General features: G+C 35.7%; 1 protein-coding gene across 10 annotated transcripts in view; it reads left to right on the top strand.

The window, feature by feature from the left end:
* The window catches only part of LOC121080396 (nipped-B-like protein), a 169590-nt gene that overhangs the window by 78930 nt on the left and 63861 nt on the right, over positions 1-26799 (top strand). For 7 of the 10 annotated variants that reach the window (XM_040578393.1, XM_040578394.1, XM_040578390.1 and 4 more), the window contains exons 8-9: positions 2146-2239; positions 13538-14170. In XM_040578393.1, the coding sequence (XP_040434327.1) occupies positions 2146-2239; positions 13538-14170 (727 nt within the window). Of the gene's footprint in view, positions 1-2145; positions 2240-13537; positions 14171-23775; positions 24643-26799 lie in introns of those variants that run through there. The other 3 variants (XM_040578398.1, XM_040578396.1, XM_040578397.1) reach the window with 3 other exon arrangements.

Below are 26799 nucleotides of genomic sequence, written 5' to 3'. Positions count from 1 at the left end.
TGTAATGAAGGAATCTATCATAATACACAATCATCATCAGATGTTTTTCTCAGTCTCTGCTTCAGCAATGCTAATTCTTCTAAATAAGAAGCTTTTCTTGGCACTAAGTGTACATGTTATATCCCCCAGCTATGTTAAAGGTACACTTTCAAGAGAATCTTGGGGGTTTTTAAGACAAGATTTTTTGAAAACTTTAGTATTAGGATAATTTATTTCACAGTGTTTAAAGAGGAAGTATTTAAAAATATTCACCCCTAATTTTGTGATCCAAACATTGCAACCACATCCTAGTTCATGAGAACTTAAAAATGAAGCTCACTCAAAACTGGCAGACTATGAAAACATAAAACATGCCATCATTGTTTGGTTTAATTGGAGAAATACTGAACGTAAAAAGTAATTACACCTTTTAAAGCTGATTTTAATAGCTATCATGGAGAAAACAGTTTGAATAATTTGGATTAATTAAAGTTTTGCATCTGTGTGAATAATAAGCTTAAACATAAAGCTGCATCCTTTTCAGAAGCAATGTCACTTTTGGCATAGATAGCTATGAATGAGGATTATTATATCATAAAACTTAAAATGTTTAATCTTTTTCTTAGGATTTTTTTGCTTTAAAAATTATGAATAGTTACAGGATATTGTGTATTTGCAATATATTATTTTACAAAATCAGCAAGTATATACCCTTGAAGGCTCACTGCACATATACCCATTTTTTGATAAACTTGAAAACATTCCTAGAATATAAGTTCGTGCCTACATGCCTACATTTCATCATTAGAAGTTCTGAACTAGGAGACAGTAAATGAGTACTTCTGAAAATGTCAGCTACGGTAGGAATGGCATGTGTACCTGAAAGATCATAGATCATCTACCTAGATAGTCTGTTTAGTTAATCTAACAAAAGGTGCCTTTGCCTGTGTCCTTGGTAATCATGGGTAGAGGACCTCTCCCATCCTAATAAAACATATATGTTCAGAAGTTACTAAGCCCCCCCCCCCCCCCCCCCATTTTTTTGGGTTTTGAGATTTATTACAATTCAAAGATAAGTCAGGTTTGAAAAAAGAAATAGCTCCGTAATTTCAATGTATTAAATAAATGAGTAACTCATACATCAGGAAATTAATTCATTTTGACTTGCAATAATAAAACACATGTGCATTTAAGGTATAGTTCTTTTTATTGCATTGAATCTGAATGTTATATTTCTTTGCGCATGAGGCTTTCCTCATGTGAGGCAATAAGTCTTTTTGCAAGTGCTGTTGCAAAAATAAGTGTAATTACTAGCACAGCATGAGTTTTAGATTCATTTTGCTGTGGGAGGGGAAAAACCCCCATCAAATAGAATTGTTTTGTAAGTGCCTATGGATGATGAAATGTGGTTACTTATGGATTTATATTATTTACCTTGTAAGCACCTTCAGTCCATAAATATAAAACTTTTTTCCTTTTTCCTAAGTAATATGAACTACACGTTCACAAGGTATAACGTGTATGGTAGCTAGTCTACTGCTGTGCATGTGGAAATTGGCCGTTTGAACATTGTCAGAGAGAGTGTGTAATTGCCATCCACTTCTCTCAGCTGCTGCAATGGGGGTGCTACAGATTTTGTTCAGTCCTGATGTGTGTATGCTGGAGGTTATAAATACAAAGTCTTAGTTTACTTAACTGTAAAAGTAAGATAGCATTCTAATAAACTTTAAGGGTAGGTTAAGTGAAAAAATGGCGAGTTTGTTTTAAAAAAAAAAAAACAACCTACTTTTTATAGTCAATTTTTTCCAGTTGGTATTGTATAGAGTTCATTTTCCTGTTTTTCAGCTCTTTACTATGAGTGCATATAGCAAAAAATCTAAATGAAATCTTAATGTTGACCAAAAGTGCTTATTTAGCTAGAAGACATAGATTTATTTTTGTGTGCATGTTCTGATTCTAGATTCTTCTTAAGGCTGTGCTCTGGAATGTTGCCTATATATAATAGTCTAATAGCAGTCTAAATTACGAAGATTTTAATATAAATTATTTTTCTAATATTTGTTGTATGCTTCTTTATTCAGTCCATTTTATCAGTATACGTACTAATTTCAGTCTTTATCAAGTATTCATGTTCATAATGTTATTTTTTTATCATTGTCACTTTAGGATGGTGATCCTTCAATAAGGAATGCTGCATCTTTTTCCTTGAGGTCACCACAGTCAGTCTGCTCTCCAACTGGAAGCGACGGAACACTTAAAGGTAGTCTAGCAGTCATACATATCAATGTATTTTTTTTCCAATTTCAAAGAACAGAGAGTTTACAGAGGTATTTATTTCTCCCAACTTGTGTATTCCTGTAGTACTAAAGAGTATGTCATTAAGTTTTGGTTACAAAATTATTTTGAGCCCTGATCCAGAAGAAATTTCTGAAGGTTCAAAAATTGATTAATCATACTTCAAAACAAAGCTCAAATTCATGCAGGACAGTAAAAATTTAAATCCTTTTCAGTATGAGGATTAAATTCTTTATAAGAATGGTGTCAGTTGCTCTATATAAGAAATGGTTTAAAGGCGGCATTATGAGTAATAAATGCTTAACCAGCTCAAAAGTGTTTTAAAATGCAATGTTTGTCTTGATTGCAATCATCAAATTTCAAGAATGTGAAAATAAAAGTAGTTTAATTAATACAATAGATATAGCGTAAATGAAGCCTGAAAACCTTAGCTGTGCAGAAGGAATAGGGTGAACTGTCAGTCCACTGAGAAAATAATTCTTTATGCTAAAATCTGGAATGTATACTGCTGTTTTTAATATTATCCTTAAGAAGCAATGACTGAGATACATGAGACTTAGCAAGGTAGGGGTTTGGGTATATTCCTGTTAGTTTAGGTTTTCAGTGTTTATGTATTTACATGACAGTAGTCAAAAGATGCAACAGTACTTTCTTCTCTTTAGCCCTGAAACAAAATAAAGTCTTTCTCGATGGTCAGGTCAGGTTAGGTCAGGAGGCCGGCACGGATGAAGTGGCAGGCAGTCATCTGTGGCTGCTTGGTTTCCCCCCCCCCCAACCCCCGGCGGGGGGGGTCTGTAAATACCGGGGGCCGGATTGAGGACCCTGGGGGGCTGTATCCAGCCTGCGGCCGTAGTTTGAGGACCCCTGGGTTAGGTGGAGAGGTAGAACAGGAGATGGGGGAGATTCTAGAGAAGGTTTGTGCAGCCTGGATAAAAGGGGGGGGGGGGGGGGGGCAGCAGGATGGATGGGATGACACACAATGGACAGACATGACCATAAAGCAGTCTCCTCATACCTATGAGGAGATTATCAGGAACACTTGAGTCAGGCTTTTTATAGTGTTGTACAGGAAGGATGAGAGACAGTGGACTTGAAATGGGAAGTTCTGACTAGGTATAAAGAAAAACTTTTTTGCTATCAGGGCAGTCAAACATTGGAAAAGCTCAGAGAATCTGTACATTTTCCCTCCTTGGAGGTTTTCAAGACCAAGCTAGATAAAGCCCTTCATAATGTGGCCTTGTTCACCCTGCTTTTTGAGTGTGAGGATCAGCTAAAAATCTCCTGAGGGTCCCTTCTTAACTGAATTATCCTGCGATCCTGTGACTGCTAAATGATGTAAGTGGTTCATCTTCTGTAGGCATATACTGTGTTCAACGGTGATAGAAGAAATGTGACTCAAATGCAAGTGAGAAGGACATGTATAGCATGCCAACAGCATCAGTATGTTAGGAGGCTTTGTGCTAAAGGACTTGTTTCTAAGACTTGTCTAAATGGCGAAGACTAAATGTGGTTGATTGTCTTTAACTCAGTACACAAAATCCATGTTTGTTGAGCTTATTAGTTTAACAGCATTGTGAATCTAAGCTACTTCCACTCATATATGATTACCACTTCAGCCAGAAGAATATTTTAATTATTTTTTTGGTTAAAGTTGCTGCTGTTTCAATTGGTTGTCTCAGAACCCATTTTGAAGGGATACCTTTTCAGAAACTGAAAACAATCTGTGATTGTACAATTTGGATTGTAACATTTCAACATTAGCACAAAGAGGAGTTTTTTGATTTATTTACCTGTATGTTAGCTTTACTTTTCTCATTGATAAAGCACACAGCTGAAATACTGTTACTAATGGTGCTACCATTTTGCCTTCTTAAAGATATTAATGAACTCTGACTGAGAGAACCATTTCTTGATACTGCAAGAATCTTGCCAGACATTTACTTCCACTAATCTTGCATTTTAGAAATATATTGAAGAGGTGTAGATAATTACAGTGTTACTTAGAATATGTGATCCCTGACAGTTTTTGGCCTATGATTTGGAGTGAAAGCAATTGGTTAAGCTGATAAATTTTCCAGTGGTGAACAAACAGCAAGTATCTACGCTGAGCTTTTTGTTGCTACTCTTATTAGACCTTGAAAGTTTGGATGACAAGTTGCAAACTTTGATAATAAAATTTGGCAAAATATTTAATTGTTTATTTGGGAGGACAGAAAGAATGGTACTAGACATCACCAATCCAGAGAAAGATCGCAAGAAGGATGTTATAATATCTAAGTTTTCTTAGATAACATAGAAATGTGAGGCAATTACCGAAGGTATGGGTGCAGACTGCGTTCCTGTACTTCTGACATGGAAGTAGCAAGGACTTCTGGAGACTTGGAGAATGTGATTGTACAGCCTTGAATTACTTTAAGATTGAATGATAGCTGTCTGATTGACAGAATCTGAATGAGGAAGAAGTAGTTTTGTTTGCAACTCAGATAAATATTTGAGAGATGACAGAAATTATATTTGTTCTTTTGGTTTGTTATTCACTCAGTGGAGTAAAATTTCTCTGTTACAGAAATTTTTGCCTTGCTTCTGTTCCAGTAAAGGTACCAGGGCAGCTGAAGTTTTTTCCATAAGGCTGGTCTTTATCCTTTCTTTTTTATATAAATTTTATATTTTTAGCTATGCAAACAGAATAGTGGCTTTGCTTTCATGTTGTCATCTGTTACTTCATCGGCTTTCGTAGAAAATACATGTCTATGAATTCATCTATGAAGAATTAACATGAAGTATTTTCCTTCTGTTTAGCTCAAAATATTCTGTGGTATCCATTATCCAAGATCAATTACTCATCAAAATCCTTTATCTATTTGTTCTACTTTCCCACTATGGAATCAGATGATTATTTTTTTAACTTAGGACAACTTCTAAAGATGGAGAAAGGAAAGTCTTCCACAATGTTTTTAGTCCATTGCTTTCCAAAGAGAAGTGTTTCATATATTTACAGTCCTGTTTCTATAGTTTCCTAAACTCCTGGGAAAACATCTGTAAGGAATAGCGATAACCCTTAGGATACCATATAATTTTGCACTCTTTTCCAGAATAAGTTATATTCCCTCCAGAGATTGTTAATGGGTACTTGATTATTTTCTGAATAATTTGGAAAGATTACTTTTATGTTCTTAGGAATTTATAGGACTCCTCCAGAGACATTCTTCTACACTTGGTCTTTGAACATATAGAGGGTAGTAAGAAGAATTAGGAATCTTCTCAAATCTGTAGTACAAACTTCAGTGCTTTCAAAGGTACTTGTTAAGAAAAAATATCATCTCACCCTCTCTCCTTCAAAAGAAAGGTGGAAGAAATTTATTCCAAAATATTTTCTGACAGGGCCAAAATAAACATTAATTCCTTTTTCTTTCTTCAAGTCTTAACTTTTTATGCAGGGATTCTTCTGAATACAGCAGTTCTAAGCTAGAACAGCCAAAGCTGAGGTTTTTCATGAGGCATTTGAAGCTCTGGAGAAAAATGGTGGGACTCTTCCCTGAAAATTATTGAAAGAGCATGTGGAAAGTGAATACAATCTGTCCTGAAAAACCTCCTAAATGTATGTTCTTTGTCTCATATGCTATTCCTTTTAAGTTTGAATTTTAAGCTATGCTCTTTGAAAATGAATGTCAATATAGTTTGTTAATCAAAATAAGTAATAATTTCTTTATATCTAGTACAAAACTTGGGAAGATTTCCAGAGGAAGATTCTGTGATTTTAGAAAATAAAGCAGGAAATGGCTTGGGGGCTTCCCATCTTCTTACCCTCATGTTGGATGAGCTGTACCAGTATCCCAATAACTGCCATCTTTTTTTTGTTGTTGTTAAAATGTCAGTAATGGAGTTTCCTTACTCTTGCCATGCAACCTGTTCACATTCTTAGTGCTAGAAAGCTTTTCTTCTAATGCTTAGCCTGAATAATTTTTGTTGCAGTTAGACATGACACTATTTGACTTCTTTCCAGTGGGCAAGGAAGAACAATTCGCAATTTATTTATTTATTTTTTATTTATAGCAGTCACATATCAAAGAATGTTATTGTGTCTTGCACTAATCTTTCTACAGACTGAACAGCATGGTTTCTTTCTATCATCTTTACATAAGTAATAATTTCTGAGCTTTTTTTGTCTCTGTTTTTATTTGAATTCTAATTGGTCTGCATTTGTCTTGATGTTGTACGGCCTGAAGTTGTGATACAGCTATTTGAAGACTTAGAAGGATGAGTAGTCAGAAAAGTACTGTAGGTGACCTTGTATTATACTACTGTCATATATGAATGTAGCTGCTGTTTGGTGATAACTTAGATTTGTGTTGCAAGCTGTTATAAACATATTGCTGTCTTTCTATAGAGCTTATCTATCTTCCTCTCGTGTTGTTACAATTGCTCTTTCTCAGATGAATAAAAAGTTTGTGCTGCTGCTTACTGAATATTTTTTGTTTCAGAAGGTTATTCCAGTTAGTGAAGAAAACTGTAAATTTTGATTCATTTTTTAAAAGCAGTTGTGGGTCTCTCAAACACTTGACACCAAAAGCTCATTATGAATTTTAGATTAATAAAATACTCTCTAATTCTGTTACATGAAAGGTTATTAATGATAAATATTTTATACTACTATCCTCAAGACAGTGCTCTGGAAAGCTGCGCTTGTTCACCTATATTCCGTTCATCCATTTTTACCAAGAACAACTGATACACTGAACACAGTTTTGCAACAGGGTATACTGTAATCTTGTGGTATTTTTGCCTAGACCATACTTTTTCAGCTTGTTAATGAAATTGTTATGAGAAGCTATATAAAAAGCCATGCTATAGTCCAGGCATAAGACTCAGTTCTCCTTAATCCACAAGACCTATTGCTTTACAGAATAAAATTGTCTTGATTTGATGATGCATATTCTTAACAAAATCACTTTGGAATACTACCTCTTTGTTATATCTTAATCATTATAGAGAAATTGTTCTTCTAGTATGTACTTAAATCATACAGACTATATATAATACTCTGGGCAGTCCTTTATCATCCTTTTAAAGGGACTGGTTCTCCCTTTTTGAATCTGCTGTAGACACAGATTCTTGAAATTATTCTTATCAATTCTGAGATAGCTTTAGCCAGGGTTCCAGGGTGAATTTGTCTGATCCCATTTTCATGAAAACACTTGATTTATGTGAAGGTAGTAAATAGAATCATGCTAAATAAATAATAAAAAAAAGACTTCTCCATTTACACATTTTAACTTGTGGCCTCTTAAAATATTTGGCAATAGTGTGTGAATGTTCCTCAGGATCTGGCATCACCAGGTTCTCAGCTTTTTCCAGACAAACATCAGTATGAGTGCAGTATGGATACTCTAGTAGTCTTCTCCATCTTCTGCCTTCAAGGACTTATTTTCAGAATAATTACTCAGATGTGAAGTCTGATAATCCACACATAGAAAATATGCATTCATTAAAGCCTCTCTTTCAAAAAAAAAATTCAGTAAAAAGTCTGGAATGCTGTGTCCAGGTTTGATGAACAACAGTTTGATACCCACTTAAATAATGGTCTCAAGGAACACTTTGCTATAGATTTAAAAAGGCATAGCACTTGAATGTTCCTGATGTTTCTCTACAGTGTGCTATGAACCAAGTATTACCCATCAGTCTTCATTTGTTCACTAGTAGTATTTTTCCAGCTTTCATGCATAGGGAACAATACTTTGTGCAAAAGAGCATGTAGCATGGGTTAAAGACTTTCTTTCGAGATCTGGGAACCTTTACTTGCAAGGGATTTAAAGGAATATGGAGATACAATTTCAAGTGACCCTTTTGAACTCGTCGTTATTGTGCAAGTGGAAAATGAACAATTCTTTAAAATATGTGAATCCTAAGTACCTGGTAACATTAATAGTTGTTTTTTAACCATGTGAAACACAACAAAGAATGTGACCAGTGGTGGGACTTCAGTGCATCAGCTTTAAAAGGCGAGTGGTCTTTGCTCTGAAGAGGCTTAGAGAAAGTATCATGAATGTTTAAATAAGATGTGAGTAGAATAGAATATTTCAATTGGAAAGGGACCTACAACAATCATCTGGTTCAACTGCCTGACCAATTCAGGGCTGACCAAAAGTTAAAGCATGTTATTAAGGGCATTGTCCAAATACCTCTTGAACACTGACAGGCTTGGGGCATCAACCACCTCTCTAGGAAGCCTGTTCCAGTGTCTGACCACACTTCCTAATGTCAAGTCTGAACCTCCCCTCTTGCAGCTTTGAACCATTCCCATGCATGCTATCACTGGATCCCAGGGAGAAGAGCTCAGCACCTCCCTCTCCACTTCCCCTCCTCAGGAAGCTGTAGAGAGCAATGAGGTCACCCCTCAGCCTCCTTTTCTCCAAACTAGACAAGCCCAAAGTCCTTAGCCGCTCCTCATAGGACATGCCTTCCAGCCCTTTCACCAGCTTTGTTGCCTTCCTCTGGACGGATTCAAGTACATTTGTATCCTTCTTCAATTGTGTGGCCCTGAACTGCACACAGTACTCAAGGTGAGGCTGCACCAATGCTAAATACAGCAGGATAATCACCTCTTTTGACTGGCTGGTTATGCTGTGTTTGATGCACCCCAGAATGTGGTTTTCCCTCTTGGCTGCCAGGGCACACTGCTGACTCATATTGAGCCTACTGCCAACCACCATCCCTAGATCCCTTTCTGCAGGGCTGCTCTCCAACCACTCCTCTCCCAATTTATACTTGTGCCTAGTGTTACTCCATCCCAGGTGCAGAATCTGGCATTTGGACTTGTTAAATTTCATGCCACTTATGATTGCCCAATGTTCCAATCTATCCAGATCCCCCTGCAAGGCCTCTTGTCCTTTGAGAGAGTCAACAGCACCTCCCAGTTCAGTATCATCAGCAAACTTGCTAACGGTGCATTCAACTCCTGCATTCAGATCACTGATAAATATATTAAACAGGGCTGGCCCTAGAATTGAGCCCTGAGGAACACTGCTCATGACTGGTCGCCAGCCAGATGTAGCCTTCTTGTAAATTGGAATAATGTTGGTTAGCTTCCAGTCAGCGGGGACCTCCCCAGACTACCAAGACCTTTGGCAGATGATTGAGAGGGGTCCTGTCATAACTTCTGCTAGCTTCTTTAGTAATCTGGGATGAATCCCATCAGGCCCCATGGACTTGTGAAAATTCAGCTGATACAGCTGGTCCCCTACACTTTCAGTATCTGCAAATGAAAAGTCACTGTTCCTGCAGTCATGGTCTTTCCCCAGTATTGGGAGGATCAAGGAAAACACTACTTGTGCTCCTGATTTTTTTAGCGTTTTTCTCAGGGCCCTGTAATCTCTTTTGATTGACTTTAGACTTTTTGTTTTGACATCATCAGTACACACATGAAAGAGCAGGAGTAGGTAATAGTTCGAAGGCTGTACTAATCTCTTCAGTCATCTTGTGACATCCCTAATTCAGGCCCCAGGGAGGCAGAAAACTTACCTGAAAAAAGGGTCCAGTCTGCAATGGGTGCTTTTGTTCTGCATAGGAGGGAGTCACTAATGACCATAACTTGCTGTTGTTTCTTTTCAGCACTAGTCTTTATGCAGATCTTGTTGTAAGGGGTTGGTTGATCTGATCTTGGTGAGAGTACTTGCATAGGTTCTTTCTATCTCATTACATGCTTTGTCTACCATACCCAGGGCCTCATAGCTATTCTGTAAAGGTATCTGAGAGGGTAAGGAGGGGTTTCTCTTACAGCTCTGCGCAGAGTATTGTGGCAAAGTTATAAAGTGTGCAGACAGAAGCTGTAAGATTTAGATGATGTTGATATGTGCAATCTCCTGGACAGAAACTTATTTGTTTGCTACCTGAGTTACTGATGTACAATGAGCAAGCGAAGCTATTCCATGGTAAACTGGAAGTTTTTTTTGAAACTATATTTTTTTAAGAAGGCTAACTTACTGTCAATGCAATGCATGTTATAGTTTGCATTATAAAGGATATGCTAAGAAATCAGTCAAGAGTTACAGAAAAAATAATGTTTAAGAATTGCTACAGCAGTTGATAAAACTTCTGTACTTAGTGCCATCTACTATTAGGAATCAGTAGGAAAACTAATTGGTATAGAGAACTAGTTCCAGGATTATCATAGGTGGTCAGGATGACTGTTAATGAAAGATTGTGGAGGTCTTGTTAATGGGTGTGTTTGTTCTCTGTAGAGGCCTTATTTCCTATGATGTTACCTGCATCGTGACTACATTTGGCATTATCAGGATGACCATCAGTGTTTCCTGTTCAGTAATGATACAATGATCTTCTCAAATCAGTAGAGAATCACTTTTTATCTCACAAGTTTTACATATCCCTGCCATACAAAGAGTTTGGACAGTTATTTTACTGATACTGTGGAAGATCAACTACAGAAAGTCAGTTATTTTTTCCTGAATTACTGCACAGTTCTAGATTTAGACTCAAAATCTGTCTACATATTTCTCTGTTCTAAAAGAGTATTCTGAAATTCAGTTCATTCCCAAAGATAATTTCTGAAGATCATTGTATGATTTACTATATTGACAGCATTTTGTAGAACAAAACTTTTCAACCTTGGAATCTTGACTAGTTAAGCAAACAGATCATATTTTGTCTGTCTGTGTATTCTTTCCATAAAAACATTTTTTCTGTTATCAGCAAGTCTTGTAATAGCTTTGTTCTCAAGGCTCAAGTCTTTTCCCATAGGAAATATTTCAGACTGACTTCAACAGTAATAGACACAACTCTCTCTGTATAATGGGTGATGTTATGTCTGAAGTCTAAGCATCCAGCAGAACGTGGTACATATTCAGTGTGGGATACCTGTTCAAAACTGTTAATGTCTATGGTAGAATTAAACTGTTACAGGATGCTTCATCTTTTTCAATTTCTTTTCACCTCAGTGTATAGGTATTGTAGCTTCTAAGCTCCTTTGTTGCCAGAGGCTTAGCTATCATTAGACATCTTGAAAATATGTGAAGTTATTGCCAGAACATGTACTCTTAAAATGCAACTTATAGGCCTTATTATCAACTCCTTTCAGGAGGAACATACTTTCAAATAGATATTTGTGGTGCTGCTGAGGAGGAGGAAATCTTAACTTTTGTTTTTTCTTTTACTGGGCTCTAAGTACGTTCAATGGAATGAGCTGAAATCCTTCTGACTTCCTCCAGTTTACCCAAAGATAAAAAATCCCACCTTATCTGTTGCTGCAGTGTTATTTTTCAGCATGAGAAATACCGAATGAATACAAATCAGAACAATTTTGTCAAATTTACTTAAAAGTTTAGGACAAGGGAGAATCAAATCTGTCTCCTCTATTTGAAGCGCAACTGTGAAAAACATTAAATATTCTATTGTTGCAACTTAAGAAGTATGCAGTTAAGAGATAATTCAAGATGAAAATGTCAGTAAGATCTCTTTGAAAAGTTTTGAGCTGCCTCTAATATTTGTAGAAATAAAAATGCAGACTGTATTTCCAGTGAGTGGTAGTCATTTCCTTAAAATTAATTAGTAGCTAACAGTTTTTGCTATGCATTACACTGAGACAGTCTTATAAATTATTGTCTAAAGATAGTTATTAGGAGAAATTAGTGTGTAGAGGGGATATCGCAGTTATGGGAATCTCTGGTAGAAGGCATGTGAGAAATCTTCATAGGGTATAGCCAGGTCTTCAGTACTAGTGATTGAGCGTGGTATCTAATTTGAGGGGAGGAAATGGAATAGTGAAAAGATCTTGAGAATCAGGATGAGTCAAAACAGGGCTTCCCAACCTTGTGGATTTTATTGGCAGAATATGGATGCAGTTGTTGCTGAAGGTCAAGAAAGGGTAAGATAAACCCATTTTATACCCTGCTCTACTTACAGGGATTATAGGATTTCTCACAGAATGAACTAGGGAAAGAAAATAAGTAGTCTGTGCAAAGTAGTCATCAGTAAAGGCACACATTTCATTTGAACTGAAGTTTTACTAGAAGTATCCATTCTTTGTTTCATCTACAGGTCAGTATATTGCTTAACAATTCTTAATATTTCTTAAAATATCTGATAGAAATTTAAGCTTCAGAATAAAGCTGCTTTCTTGTTTAGTGGTGTATCTTGAATGAAGCACATGGGGACTTGTATTCCAGTTAGGTTTTGAGTGTTGTTAGAAGTATTGACCTATGATGACCTAAAACAGAATGACTAATAATAATCTCAGTCACTGCTTTCTGAAGATCAGTATTCCCCAGTGGATGAATGGGATCAGATAAATGTTTGCTTTGAACAAGAGGAGGTTGGCACTATTGGTCCAGCCAGTAGGCTTTTTTTATTTTTTTTTTTTTTTTTCCACACACCAGTATGTCTTTTTAAGCCAAAAATTATAGCTCAAAATTATAATTGGGACAGGTTGAAAAGCTCTGTTTTTCAAAGCTTTTCTGGGCTAGCAGTTATGGGGAGCTGGTTTAATTTGAGGAACAAAAAAATTCATGTGATTAATTGGAGAATGTTTTAAATAAAAAATGTTCTCTTTTAAAAATTTCTCTAGATATACTCAGAGCCTGAAATGGGTGCATGTAGAAGTAAAAATTAATATGTTTAAAAAAAGAAAAAAAAAGAGGGGAGATAAGACAGAGTGATAGAAAAATGCTCTAGGACAATTGGTGGTTTTTAGATAGCAATGAGTGGGGGAGGTTGGAATGAGTTTATAAATAAAAAAAAGGTTGAAAATGAACTGTCAGAATCAAAGTTGAGGAGGTTGTGTATGTTTTGATTTTTTAATATATATGTATTTTTAATTACTTAAAAACATGTGGCTAAAATGGCTAATGCCTATACACTGATGATTAAGTCTTCATCATGACCTTATTAAGAATCTTTTTTATATTTCCTTTTTCTGTAGTCAACTTGCTTTCATTGACTATTTTCTAATAGTTGATATTCTGAACCTGCAGGTACTATTTTTATTTTTTTTTGTTAGTTGTGGGGGTTTTGTTTTCTCTAAAATGATCCCTTCTTTACCTGCAGTGGACAGCTAAAATTCCTAGTACTCTGCAACTATCTGGATTACAGCTTGATCTAGGAATGATGTGCTTCCTACCGATCTCACTTAGACCTTCTGTGAACTCAGATAAATATACAAATACATATTAAAATTACATAGGTTATATTTAGTGTATTTTTATATAAACATGGAACAACATAACTGTTCAGTTTTTCTGAATTATTATTCTAGGATCAAGACAACCTTTAATCCAACAATCTCAGCCTCCACCTTATTCATCACCTAGAGATGTTCCCCCAGACATATTGTTAGATTCTCCAGAAAGAAAGCAAAAGAAACAAAAGAAAATGAAGTTAGGCAAGGATGAAAAAGACCAGACTGAAAAAGCTGCAATGTATGATATCATTAGTTCTCCTTCCAAGGACTCCACTAAGCTTACATTAAGACTCTCTCGTGTAAGATCTTCGGATATGGACCAGCAGGATGATATGCTTTCTGGTTTGGAAAACAGCAGTGTGTCAGAGGGTGATATTTCTTTTAATGTGCAGTACCCAGGACAGTCTTCTAAAACACCCGTTACTCCACAGGATGTTAACCACCCACTAAACGCTGCTCAGTGTTTGCCGCAGCACGAACAGACAGCTTTCCTTCAGGCACAACAAGTGCCTGTTTTACAACAGAACACTTCAGTTGCTGCAAAACAACATCAAACTCCTGTGGTACAGACACAGCAACAGGTTTCGCAACAAGGAACTATAACATCATATGATGAAGTAGAATTGGATGCATTGGCTGAAATTGAGCGGATAGAGCGTGAATCAGCTATTGAAAGGGAGCGATTTTCAAAAGAAGTGCAAGACAAAGGTAAAAGAATTGTGTGTGTGTGTATACACTATGTATATTATATAAATATATTTATGCATATAAACCATATATATATATATAAACCTTTCTGTCGTTATCACATAGTTCAATTCTGTTTACTCAGTGTAGGTGATTTGATGACATTCATCTCCATTTCTCTCCAACAATGAATTGTAATGTCTCATATATGCCTATTTTTAATATTTGATATTCTTTATTTGAGATCTTAATGGATAGAAACTGAAGTTCTTATGTTTCAAAATTCTTTTTAAACTACTCTTATTTTGAGTAGTAGCAGTGCCATAAGTAAAAATTTGTACTAAGTTTTGGTAGTTGAATTATTAATTAATTATCTATGCTGCCTAATTTTAAAAATGTACAGGAAAACTCTTTTATGCCATTTCTATTCATATCCCAATTTGAAACTAATGTGAAGGTGGTGTTAGGCTAAAATCACATCTATTCTTTTAAAAGCTCTGTAATGATCGAGTAATATATACTACTATGTTCTCTCTAATGTTTCTTCAACTGGATATTCATTATTATGTAGTCATTACAAGTTTTAGAGAACTGCCATATATCTATATGGTCTCTAGCACAGAACCAGATGAGACTCTGAAATGTTTGCTCTTCAGTAGCTGTACTGGTTATCTTAACTGTTTTCATTGAATCTGTCCTCTTTTTGTTTTTTCTTTTTTTTTTTTTTCTTGTCCTTTTAACTAGTTTGAAGGTCTTAGGCTTCAGAAATATCAAAAGTGGATGCAAAACCCACATGTAAATCTTGAAGATAAGATGTGGTTTATAAAGTAGATAGTGATATGTGTAAGTATTTCTCAGAAGCTTCCTCTGCGGTTTTTAACTTCTGAGGAAAAAAAGTCTTTTATAGTATAATGCTAATTAATTAGATACCCCCAAGAAAAATCTTGCAGAGTGGAAAATGGCACAGATTCTGATTTTGGAAGTTCATAGGTAAAAATGGTCAATTTTGGACATAATTGCGTAGAGGCAACTGGATTTACATATGGTTTGGATCTTTAACCAGCAGAGAGAGTACAGGTTTTCTCCCTATTCAAAGATTATTTCTTTTCTGTTTTAAAGATGGCAAGAAAGATTGTTGTGTTTGTGTGTGTAAATAATCTTGTTGCGATTACTAAAAGGATTAACTTTTTAGGTATTTCTTATTTGGTAACTAACTAAAGTCTTGTTAGAAAACATTGTGAATATACAGAGAAAATGGGTACTCACCTCAAAAGAGATCTCTACTGCCTTTTATTTTAATATAATGAAATGGTGGAATTTGTTACTTTGTTTACATCTCTTCCACTAATTTTAAATTTATTTATGGAGAGCTTGTGGTTTGTCTCCTACTACTTAAAAAGCTACTCTTGTATCCCCATACTTTGAGTAGATTCTCCAGCACAATTTAGCTGAGAAGCATCTCAAAAAATACAGTGTATTTTTGATGGTACACAGCACCCTTCAAACACTTGGAGCAAGACTAAAACATTTTCTCTTTTGTTTTGGCTTTCAGGATATGTTGAACATTAGTTTTGAAGTTTATTTACCATAATTATATAGCCATAGGCACACTCTGATTTGTTTCTTTTGGGGAAAGGAGTGATTTTTATAGAATGTGATTTCTCCCTTTCACTACTGCTCAATAACTATCTTGCCAAATAAGGTTTCCAACATTATGCTTCCCTTCTACCTGCATCCTCTGCCATGTCTCGGTTCTTCCTGAGTTTCTGCAATCGCTATGGATCAGGTACAAGAGTTGCTGCCTTCTGTTGGGGCAAATGATCAACATTTATTCACTGGTGGTAAGTTGCCCCTGTGCTAGGTGGCAGCTCTTTTCACTTTAGCTGCTGAGGTTTCACCCATGAATTAATAGTATTGAGTAAGAAGGCTTTTTAGTAGTCTTGGGACAGATTTCCTGAAAAGCTATTACCTTGGAGAAATATGGTTCTTATTTTTTGGTAATGTTTTTGCCATTGCTTGTAAGTTTGTACTGTGTCTACAAGTTGATAAAATCTGGGATTGTTCTAGTTATAGCTGTTTGGTTTGGTATGACTGCGGGGGGGAAAATTCCTTTATTGTTCCTATGGCAATATGTCTGTTAGAAATATATTCAGTAACTCCTAAATATGTCATTCATTTTTGTGAAGTTGCTTACTGTATTTATGCAAAAGCCTGGCATTTGTGCATTTTAGTACATATACTGTAACTTCAGATCACATTATGTCAAGAAAATAGTGTGATTGTAGCATGTACTCGGTCTAATTAGAACAGGACCTATAGTGCTAGCTGATGCTGTGCATAGCGTGTGTCCCTCTAGAGATCTTACACTAGACCAGGGGTCCTCAAACTACGGCCCGCGGGCTGGATACAGCCCCCCAGGGTCCTCAGTCCGGCCCCCGGTATTTACAGACCCCCCCGCCAGGGGTTGGGGGGGAAACCAAGCAGCCGCAGATGGCTGCCTGCCCCTTCATCCGCGCTGGCCCCCTGGTTAAAAAGTTTGAGGACCCCTGCTCTAGATGCTAGCACATGCTAAAATCTGCATGAAAGCATCTTTGCTGCTTTTGTAATTGAGGCATGGGAATAAATATTACAGTCACACTACACTTTCTGCATAGGCATGCATTGTTGTATTCCATAAATTACTTTGAGTAGAATTGTGCTCTCAGGTTTTGCTAGAAGATTAGTGGTCCATTTTGTCTTTTTTTTTAGACATGAAATATCTACAGTACTATGCTTCATCAGAGGTTTTCAGATGCTTCTTTTTTAACAGTAAGGCTTTGAATAGATATGACATGTTCTTTCTGAGGTTCGGAACCAGTAGTGTGGTGGAAATGTTTATTACAGAGGAGAGGCAATGTTTTTTGGGAGATTCTTGCTAAAAATTACCCAACTACTACACTTGCCTAAGGCAATGCTAAGGTCTTTTTTTTTTTTTTTTTTTTTTTTTTTAATGCTGAGGTCCTTTTATAATGTTTGGTACAGGTGGAAATGAAGATTAGAGTCCTTTGGAAATTATAGTACTTTCTGTAATAAATTCCGAATTCTAACAAAACTCTTAAAATATTTAGCTTCCACCAAACAAAGTCTCTCACAGTAGGAGGCAGTCTTCATTCCACAGGTGGAACTAACACAGGGTTTTGCAGAAGTGCCACTGCCTTTGAAAAGCAGTGTATCTTTCTGAAACCTGACTGTCATGCTTTAGCTTTCTGAAAAAGGAATTCTTAGTGCAAAAGTCATTAATGCAAATCTGGTAGAATTGACCTAATATATATCACATATGCATAAGGAGAAATGTTATAATACAGACCTTTTACCTTGATATCTAAGTGCTTTTCAGAGCTCTGTTTTTATAATTTTTTGGTCTATTTGGATCTTTGATTAAGTGGATTATATGGTCTTTTCATCATGATAGAGATATGTAAAATTTGTAAAACTTGGTTTTGTCCTTGTCCTCTGTGTGGAAGGGCAAGAGTCCATTTCCTCTTCTACTTTTTCCATCACGGAAGTCTCTCTGTATTGATTAATTTTGCAAGTAATTTGTCTGTATCTGTTAGTGAAAGGAATAATTGGAGATTTTGGAGATCTAGGCACTCTGCACCAAAAGTTACATTCTAATACATCTGTTAATGTTTAATAGCTTTAGAACAAACAAATAAGTCCATGGAACATGACAAGCCTCAAGTTTTCAGTTCCCATAACCTCCCTCATAATGGCCTCTATACCCTCATCAGATACAAGTTGTCAATCAATACTAGATCATATCTTCTCTTTTGAAAGGATGTGTAATATCACAGATCAAGCTATTGTTTATCAATACTCAGATTGAGTTGAAAAAAAGTGATTTGGAAGGGTTAATACAGAAAGGGATTATCTTTTTTCACAACAGTCAACAAGTGAACCATCCTCTGCTTAGGTACATCAGAATACCTTACTAAAGAAATTAGAAATAATGAAGCTTCACGCACACTTTCCTCTAATCACTGTCAGTAGTCTCATTTTCTGTACTACTTGGTGCTCTTGAATGCTTTCAAAACAAGCAGAGGCCCATATTCTGAACCTATTTTGTTCACTTAACTGGAGCTGTGCTTAGTTCACATTCTGAAGTTGACTACTCCAAGAAAGTACAGGAAATCCTGTGGAGTTTTAGAAAATTATGTCCCAGGAATTTCTGTTGTTCTCGGGAATCTTTTTTTCCTTGCAGGGGGGAGGCGTTGAGGTAGAAAGTTCATTTTGCTAACCTCAGTTCTTTGTATTAACTTGTGTTTTGCCACTGTTCAGATAAAAGTGAGTTATTTTTGTTTATAGTCAAGTAGTTCAAAGCTAGTCAGTCACTTTCAGTCTAAACCTTTCCCAGAAATTACATTAAGTTCTTCTTGTTCATCAAGATTTAGACGTGCTACTGAATTAATTTTCAGGTTCAAAGTTTCTACCTCAAGATCTTTCACGCTTTTCTAAAAACCCAAAATACTGTGAATCAAAAATATTTAAGGTATTAATGTAAAAAGGAGCTCCAAGTCTTCTAGAAAGGGGAAAAGGGAAGATAACCTTGAAAACTACTTGAAAAAACAGAAAGCAGCCCATCTTTTTTCAGAGACTCTTTTTCAAATTGCTTTAGTTTTTTATCTTATTCAGATTTACTAAACTTTAATTTGAGCTTTTCCATACATAGTATTGTGTGTTCACTGTTAGATTTTAGGATACTTCAAAGACACTTTTATATAATGCAGCTGTCTTAACAGATTAAGGAGTTCTGCTTTTACTTGTAAAAGGCACTGTTCTCTGGAGTTTGAGAGAAGAGTCATGAAATCATTAATCACTGACCATTTAATTGGAAAGATAATATTTTTTTTCAAACTTAAAAGCATTAGAAGCATTTTTTAAATGAGAAAAAACCTACTAATTTCTGTGGTTTTTTTACCCTATATATTTTACCTTTGAGGATCCATTTTTACCCACTTTGGAATCTTACTGTAGATTCTTTGAATTGGGAAGAAGTGAAGCTGTAATAACATTATTTCCAATAATTGGATCAGTTAGGGGGCATTTGGATGCCTGTTGTGGGCTTCCTTTTTTAGTTCATTCCAAGCCCATAGCAGCAGACACACACATCCCGAGTGTGAATCTGCTGGAGCAAAAGTCAAAACTACAGTTATAGGTAAGTAAACTTTTTATCTTACCTTTTATGTTCTTATCCAGCTCCTCTCCCTTTCTCCCCATTACCGGTCTCCCAGAGAGGAGACTAACAGAACACTACTATTAAGAATTAATAGTTTGCTTACATCTTATTTTATGTAGGCAATGAATTAAATGAGAGAATGTGTAATTATGACCAGTATATTACCATTCATTTCCAAATATGTTATAGGGGTTTTATTTATTTTAAAATGGAAATATGAGTGTAGTCATTTGTATAGTAATCTTGCAAGAGACTGCAGTCACTAATACCAGAAGACAAAATGAGACACTGTAAAATATAAATTATTGTGTATCTACGTAGTAGGACAGTGTGTAAAATCAGGTATGGTGTATTTTGTGTGTACAAAATTTCATTAGGTCTGCATGTTTTAGTGTTATGTAATGGATGAAACTGGCACCTTACATAGCTTTCCCAAGAAAAAGCAGATTTGCAAGGTCTAGTTCCTATAGATTTTTTTTTTTTGTTATGTGTTCAGATGTGTTATAAGAAAAGGGGAAGAAATTCTTCTACCTAGAGAAATTGCAATAGTGTTGCAATGTTTCCATCTATCTCGGAAAAATTAGTTTCTTTTATATTTTTTTAAAGAATAAAATACCGATTGAGTGAAATTTTTTTTTTAAAAAGTAGACATATTTTTAATGGTGTTTACTTTCTTTTGGTGCTCTTGTGTAACATGAAGGCAAATTCCCACATTTATCCCAGCTTGTGCTTTACATAGAGTAGTGCAGAAACCTGCTCGTGTAAGCAGGTGTAGAAAACTGAAATCCAGAAGTCTGGGAAGAAGTGTATTTTGTTTTTAGCTGTTGTGTAAACTAAGATTAGAAAATTAAATATAATTTGCATGTAGCGTATACCGTTGATTGTGCCTGTTAAATGGATGGGAGGATTTACATTACTTAACCAGTAATGACTTTATTTTGCTCTGGGAAAGCCACTTCTCTATAATGGATTTAAAACTTGATAAAGAGACAGCATGTATAATAAAGCTTATTAACAGTTTAAGCCTGACATTTCTATAGCTCATAGTCATAAGTTCACTCCAACATCAACCTAAGATGACACAGATTTTTTATTATCATCCCGTATAAACATTACTGGATCTAGTTAATTGAAGATATTTTTTGAATGCAAGATATGATGTCAGAATGAAATCAATGCCTGGAAGGGAGGTTAAAAGTGTTCACCAATAAATTTCAAAGTCATTTGCTTATTTCTAAAGTTTGTTTTTCCTACAAATGACTTTGAAACTAATCTAATATGTTCATCTGTGATACATAAAATAATTTTCATTGTCTACTGTTAGTGTTGCATTTTTCTTGTGAAATTAAGTGCTGCATTGTGTATTTCAAAAGTAATTGCATTTCAGGTTTTGCTCAGATTTTTAACAATTGAGTTTACAAAACTATAATTCTTCACAAAGCAATCGTGGTTAAAACCCAGAATTTGTGTCAGAAGAATCTATCTTGTAAATAAATTGAAATCATATTGTTTGTAAAAGCAATATTAAAATCATGGAGGTTAAATTACAGCTTCCAGTATCTAAACAAGTAGAGATGCTTGATTATAATTTGCTGTAGTTAAATTCTTGTTATTTTCTAGTGTAATATTTCTTTTGTATTACTGTAGTTGACAGGGAATAATGAGTTATCAAACGTCCTTAAATAGAAAAATTTGTAAGATCATATTTCATTCTCCAGTTATGCTGATTACGTTGTTTTATTTAAGAAAGCAAGCAGAACTTTACCAAAATGAAGATTCTGAGTTCTGCTACACCCTAAGGCATGTCAGAGACTCCTGTAGTCTTTTTGGTTTTGTTGGTTGTTTTATTTTTCCTGAATGAGTTTGGACATCCCTCCTGATGAGCTTTCTTTTTTGCATAGTGACCAGAAGTTTGATAAAGTCTCTTGACAGATTGCTAAAAATTAGCAGCTGTTACTGTTCAGATTCTCAGCAATGCCTTCCTCTGAACTGCAGCAGCTGGAAACCCTCTGGTCTCTACTTTGGAGCCTTTGGAATTATTTTCTGTTCTATAAAGCTTCTTATATCAGGATCTTGACTGTACTTAGTTTCTTCTGTAAGGGAGCATGCAGTGAGACTAAAATTTTTACTTTTGTTTCCTGAGTCTCTCCTTCAAGGGGAGGAGCTAGTGCTGTGGGAATCTCTTCTACTGATAGGAAGGGATCTCTTTGGTTGTTTAATTCTTTGCTTATTGAAATATGGTTTTGGGGGGAGGTCAGGTGAGAGCAAACTCCCATGGCCAGTAATGCTGAACGTTCGCAAAAGAGTAGAAAGATAAGAATGGATGTTTGCCCTCATTTCATTGATAGGTCACCCATCAGTACCGTTAAAGTAATTTTAAATCTTCCTTGTATCCAGTTTATATTGATTGGGTTAGATTCTTGTGGTCTACACAACACAGTTGGGGGGGGCAGGCGGGCAGGGTGATTGGACAGCTTTGAAGAGATATGTGAAAAATAACTAGGAAAAGAAAACAGTTGTCAGTAAACAGATTTGTTATTTAGGCGTATGGTTAAGTGTTATTTGTTGAAAATTTCTAGTCTTGACTGATAGCTTAAATAAGATAAGCTTGTAATTAGCCTCTGGCTGACTTGTCTTTGATGTTCAAAAATTGAAGGTTTGACAATAAGTAATAACTGCTTAGGACTGGTATATTTGGTATAGATTTATTCATTGCTGATTTAAATCATGCAAGCAAGCAATATTGCAAATGTGTAGAGGCATATCCCAATAATCTCTGAAGAGTGGTAGAGCTTTAAAATATTAAACTCTTAATTGTTGTGCTTTAAAATGAAAGTTTGTACTGGAGTCATCAAAATGGTTCATCCAGAATTAAGCATTAGGGGGTCAATCTTTTTTGTGGTTCTGAACAGCAGTACATTCACATTTAGCCATCTTGGATATGAGGTCTCCAACTGAATCCCTTACAAAGTGAAAATGGGGAAATGGTAATTTATCTGTTGCGTCTTCGAGATCATTCAAGATTATTCAGAAATCTCTGGATTTTAAAGTCTGCCAAACAGTGCTAATAGAGTTGAGTATTACCATTTTGCTAAAACAGCTCAGCAACCATGCATGTGGTTCTTATTTAGACTTGTTACCTTTTCACAGGTATTTACAAAAGGCCCATTTCGGTTTGCTAGGACAGGCAGTTCTAGAAGGTTTTAGGCTATCATCCTATTATACTCATTTAATAGGGTTTAAGAGTTTTAATTTAAGAGTTTAATCTGGGACTTGAGACAATCATCGGGTTTGCAAGAAAGCAGTAACATCGGAGACTTCAGCACTAGTGGTGTTCTGGCTGCTGCTTTGGAAAGATTTCAGATTTAATGGAAGAACGAAGATACTTCTTTAATACAGCTCCCCTCATCCAGCTGCTGTCCCTAATACTTACTCAACTTCCAAGTATATCCATTTTCAGGAGGGATATTCTTCAAATCACGATTGACTTGCAGTTTCAGCAGAAATGTTTTTGAAGGTATCTGTGGTTATTCCAGTGCAATGTGTTTTTGCACAAAGGTTCTGCAGTAATTAATTTCTAAATCTGAAAGTACTCATTGTTTTGACACACAGATATTTCCAAAGATGAAGGCCACAACCTGTCTCCAGGAATACTGTTCATAACAGGACAGGTGAGACACAACTGCTTGGAAATCCAGCTAACCTTTATTTCCATTTCAAACTTGTGGTTCCTGTAATATTTTCTTTCTTGTGCCACAGTGACCCATTTAATTTGACAGAACATCTCTGCTATTTTTTAGAATAAGGTAGCTTATGATCTTGCTTTGAGTACCAAGGTACTGCCTTTTGGTGAGCATGTTGCAATGTAAAGAGAATATCCATGAAGATTTGCCAAGCTAAAAGAATACATACATAGGAGAATAACTGGGATCAGATGGTACCCTGAACTGTCATAAATTTGTTCAAGGAATTGAACAAAACGTAGATATGTTTTGGATATATCTACATTCTTGGGGGGGGGGGGGGGGGGGGAGAGAGAAGGAGGAGTGAATAATGTTTCTACAAAGAAAAGAAACTGAAAACAACAAACTTGGATACCTGATCTCTAATATAGTCAGAAAGCTCTTCTGTGGCTTACTAAATATTCCTTTTTATTACGAAAACTGTTACAGAGAGTGAAACAAAAAGATCCTGATCACGCTTTATTGGTCTCAAGAGCTTGTGAGCCAACCTGTTCAGAACTGTGGCAAGCTTTGAACCTAATTCTGCAGGATTTGAAAGAAAAATATTAGTCTGATATTTTGACAAAGTTCTATATCCTGATAATAAAAAGAAATTCTACTATCTATGGAATGAAGTGGACGAAGCTTGGATACTGGTGCCTTGAAAGATTTGAATGGATATTGTAAAAGTTCCTAAGTTCATCTGTTCGTTAAGACCCTAAGGGGTCTTGGGACTCGTGCCTTAACAAGGCAGTTTTATGCAAACTTGCATATATTTGATTGTAAAAGAGAAGACCCAAGACATCTGTAATCAGAGGTTAATTACTCTTTCCTCACTTGTCTGATACTCTATTGATTATTCTCATCTAGTTCAAAGTGAGTTCAAGATTTGTTAAAGCCCTTGAAGCCCAATGGTGTCTTTCACCTTTCGTATTTCTGCAGCTATTATGCCAACCTAAAAATATTTTGTACTTATTTAGTGGAGTTTTTCCATTATACTCGATGAAGATAGTGGTACTGTGTACTCATCCTACCTTTAATGCCCTAGTTCAACCTGATATTTTCATATACTTGGGCCAGCTTTTTTTGTCCTAGATCCAGAAATCTCATAGAGGTAGACCAGTAAAGATCAAGTCTAGTTCTGTGGATTGGCATCAAGAGGCACTGGAAATATGAAGAAATCTGTGAGTAATCTGTAACTCCATCTGGAATCACCTTGCCATTTAGGAAAATAAAACTTTGACGGCATCCCTTTCTTCTCAGATAAGATGTCAACAGGTTGTGGCTATAATTTACTTTAAAATATCAGTACTCGATTGTCAAGAGAAATGAAGAAGATGCATCAAAACCTCCGTATTTAGAGGGAATATGCCCAAGTTGTGATGTGATCGTCTATTTATATGTTCTCAACTTACAATTTGATGTTTTGGATGATGATGATGAAGAGCAGCAATTTTGAGCCTGGTCAGTTATGGAAGTTCAAGAGAGAAAATTGACCCTACCTGAATTGTTTTGTTTTTTTAATCTTGGAGCCCTCAGCACGAGGGCTCTGAAAGGTGAGTATTGGTTGATCCAGCTACAGTAGTTTAAGGCATCACAGCTCCTGGCCATTGGCCTTGCTCCTATAGTAGGGGTAGCAGAAGGAAACATTTGTTTGGCTCTTAGCTGACTTGTTCATTCTGGTAGGTTAATGCAAACCATCTTCACTAGTGCCTTAAGCTTATGCACTGCACACTGAAATGCACTTGTGGAAATATGAATGTGTGTTCCCTTCTGCTAGAGGAGATAACCTCAGTTAAAGGAATAGGGCAGATAACTGGTAACAGTAATGTCTTAAAGGCTACTGTTAGATCCACCATCAGAACTTTACAGGACTTTTTCAGTGTGACTGACGTTTCTAGGTTAAAATTAAAAAGCTGACTGACTTTTTCCTAAGAACACAAGTTTCTCAATTTGTGTTTCAAAATTTAAAGTGTTTTAATTGAGCAATAAGGTAGTGATATGTGTGTGTATGTATGTTTATTAGTGTATATGTTTAAAAAAAAATATCAAATTTGAAATCTATCAGTCTGGAAGCTTCTACTTCATGGCCATTCCTAAGACCTGTCGTGAAACTCAGTGAGGTCAAAGCCCTCTAAGTCACAGTGAGAAAAAGATTTTTTGTCACTGCATGAAGGTTTAAAAAAAAAATACATTTGTTTTAATAAGTAGTGTAGGGAAGTTAATCTATATAAGTTCTCATATGAATCCAACAATAGTAGTTGTACAGAAAAAGCAAATATCACTATGCTAAAAAGCTGCACCTTTGATTCAGCAAATGTATTTTGCTTTACATGTCTACCATAAAGTTGGCAGGCATTCCTACAGGTTTTTGTTGAACTTTTCAAAATTCCTTATTTGCAGTTGACCAGTTTCTGCATGAAGTTTATGGTATCTGTCTTGACTGTCTTCTAGCCATTAAATGTTGTACATAATTTTGGAGTTTTAGGAAGTTAGAGATATGCAAATAAATTTGAGAATGAAAATGATGGAAAGAAAGCACAAATCTGTTCACATCACTGGAATTGACCATGTTACTACTTGTTACTGTGTTCTAATGTTAATTTTGGAGGTGATCCTTCAAAGTTTTAATTCTTCTGTATAAGAATCTTCTACAAGTATAGAAGAAATTGAAAGTCATATGTTATAATTCTGGTTTACAACTTGAGAGGTTGGGGTGGTTTTTTTCCTTAGAGTTTAATTCCCTTTTCCTTGATTGCATCCTCCTTTACCCTTCCCCTGCTTCCAAAAAGAGAGCTGGCTCATTGCATCTGGTGATAACCACCACAAATCTAGGCACAAAATAAGTTATTTTTCTTATATTGCGTTTGTGGTCTAGATGTTTTGATGACATATCTACAACAGAATTTCCAACCTGTGTTTGGTTGTTACTTAAGACTTAAAATCATATTCCCTGATTACAGAGAAAATAATTGGGTTTTTTTGACAGATTGCAAAACAGTAGTTGAGAAATGAGAATATAAGCCTTAGTGCAGGTAGGGCTTTTGAGTTTCATGGCAGAAATTAATTTTAAAGTACCATGTTGGCAGTATAAATAGGTTGTATTTTAAAATAATAGAATATACTCTTTTTGATATTTCCATGTGCTTCTTGTTTCTATGAATTCTACCAAATTACAGGGTGTGTGGTTGGCTCAATTTTTATTTTTCTGTATTCTACTCTTAATGATTTTTTTTCAATGTAAACTGAAAGGGTTATTGCAGACTCTTGACACTACATAAAATTATCACTGAACTTTTTATTTCATCCATGAAAAGCATTATGGTTGCAAAGGGAAAATACTCAAGCTTTTAAGTGTGCAGTGGCCCCCCACCTAATATATATGTGTTATGGTATAGACTCCAACTCTTGATATAGTCCTTGTTTCAAATAGAAGCATGGAGTGTTGGAGTTATTTTAATCATTGTTGTTCCTGTGTTCCCTGGCTACAATATGTGTGAAGTTCAACTGATGCACTGAACCAAGTAAGGGAGAACCTTTGTCTTAATCATTGCAGATCCTTGCTTAGTTCATGTATAATGAAGCAGGCTGAATCTGCAGAAGAGAATCTGTATAGTAGTATTCCTCAAAACTTCCTTCAAGTGTAAATTGGTTTGGGTGGGGTTTTTTTCTGGTTGTTATGTATTGCAGCTGCTTTAATAGATGGTTCTCTT

Source organism: Falco naumanni, chromosome W (assembly GCF_017639655.2).
Source record: "Falco naumanni isolate bFalNau1 chromosome W, bFalNau1.pat, whole genome shotgun sequence".
Classification (NCBI taxonomy): domain Eukaryota; kingdom Metazoa; phylum Chordata; class Aves; order Falconiformes; family Falconidae; genus Falco; species Falco naumanni.
The sequence above is the reverse complement of the archived record's forward strand: the minus strand, read 5'-3'. Positions and strand labels throughout refer to the sequence as shown.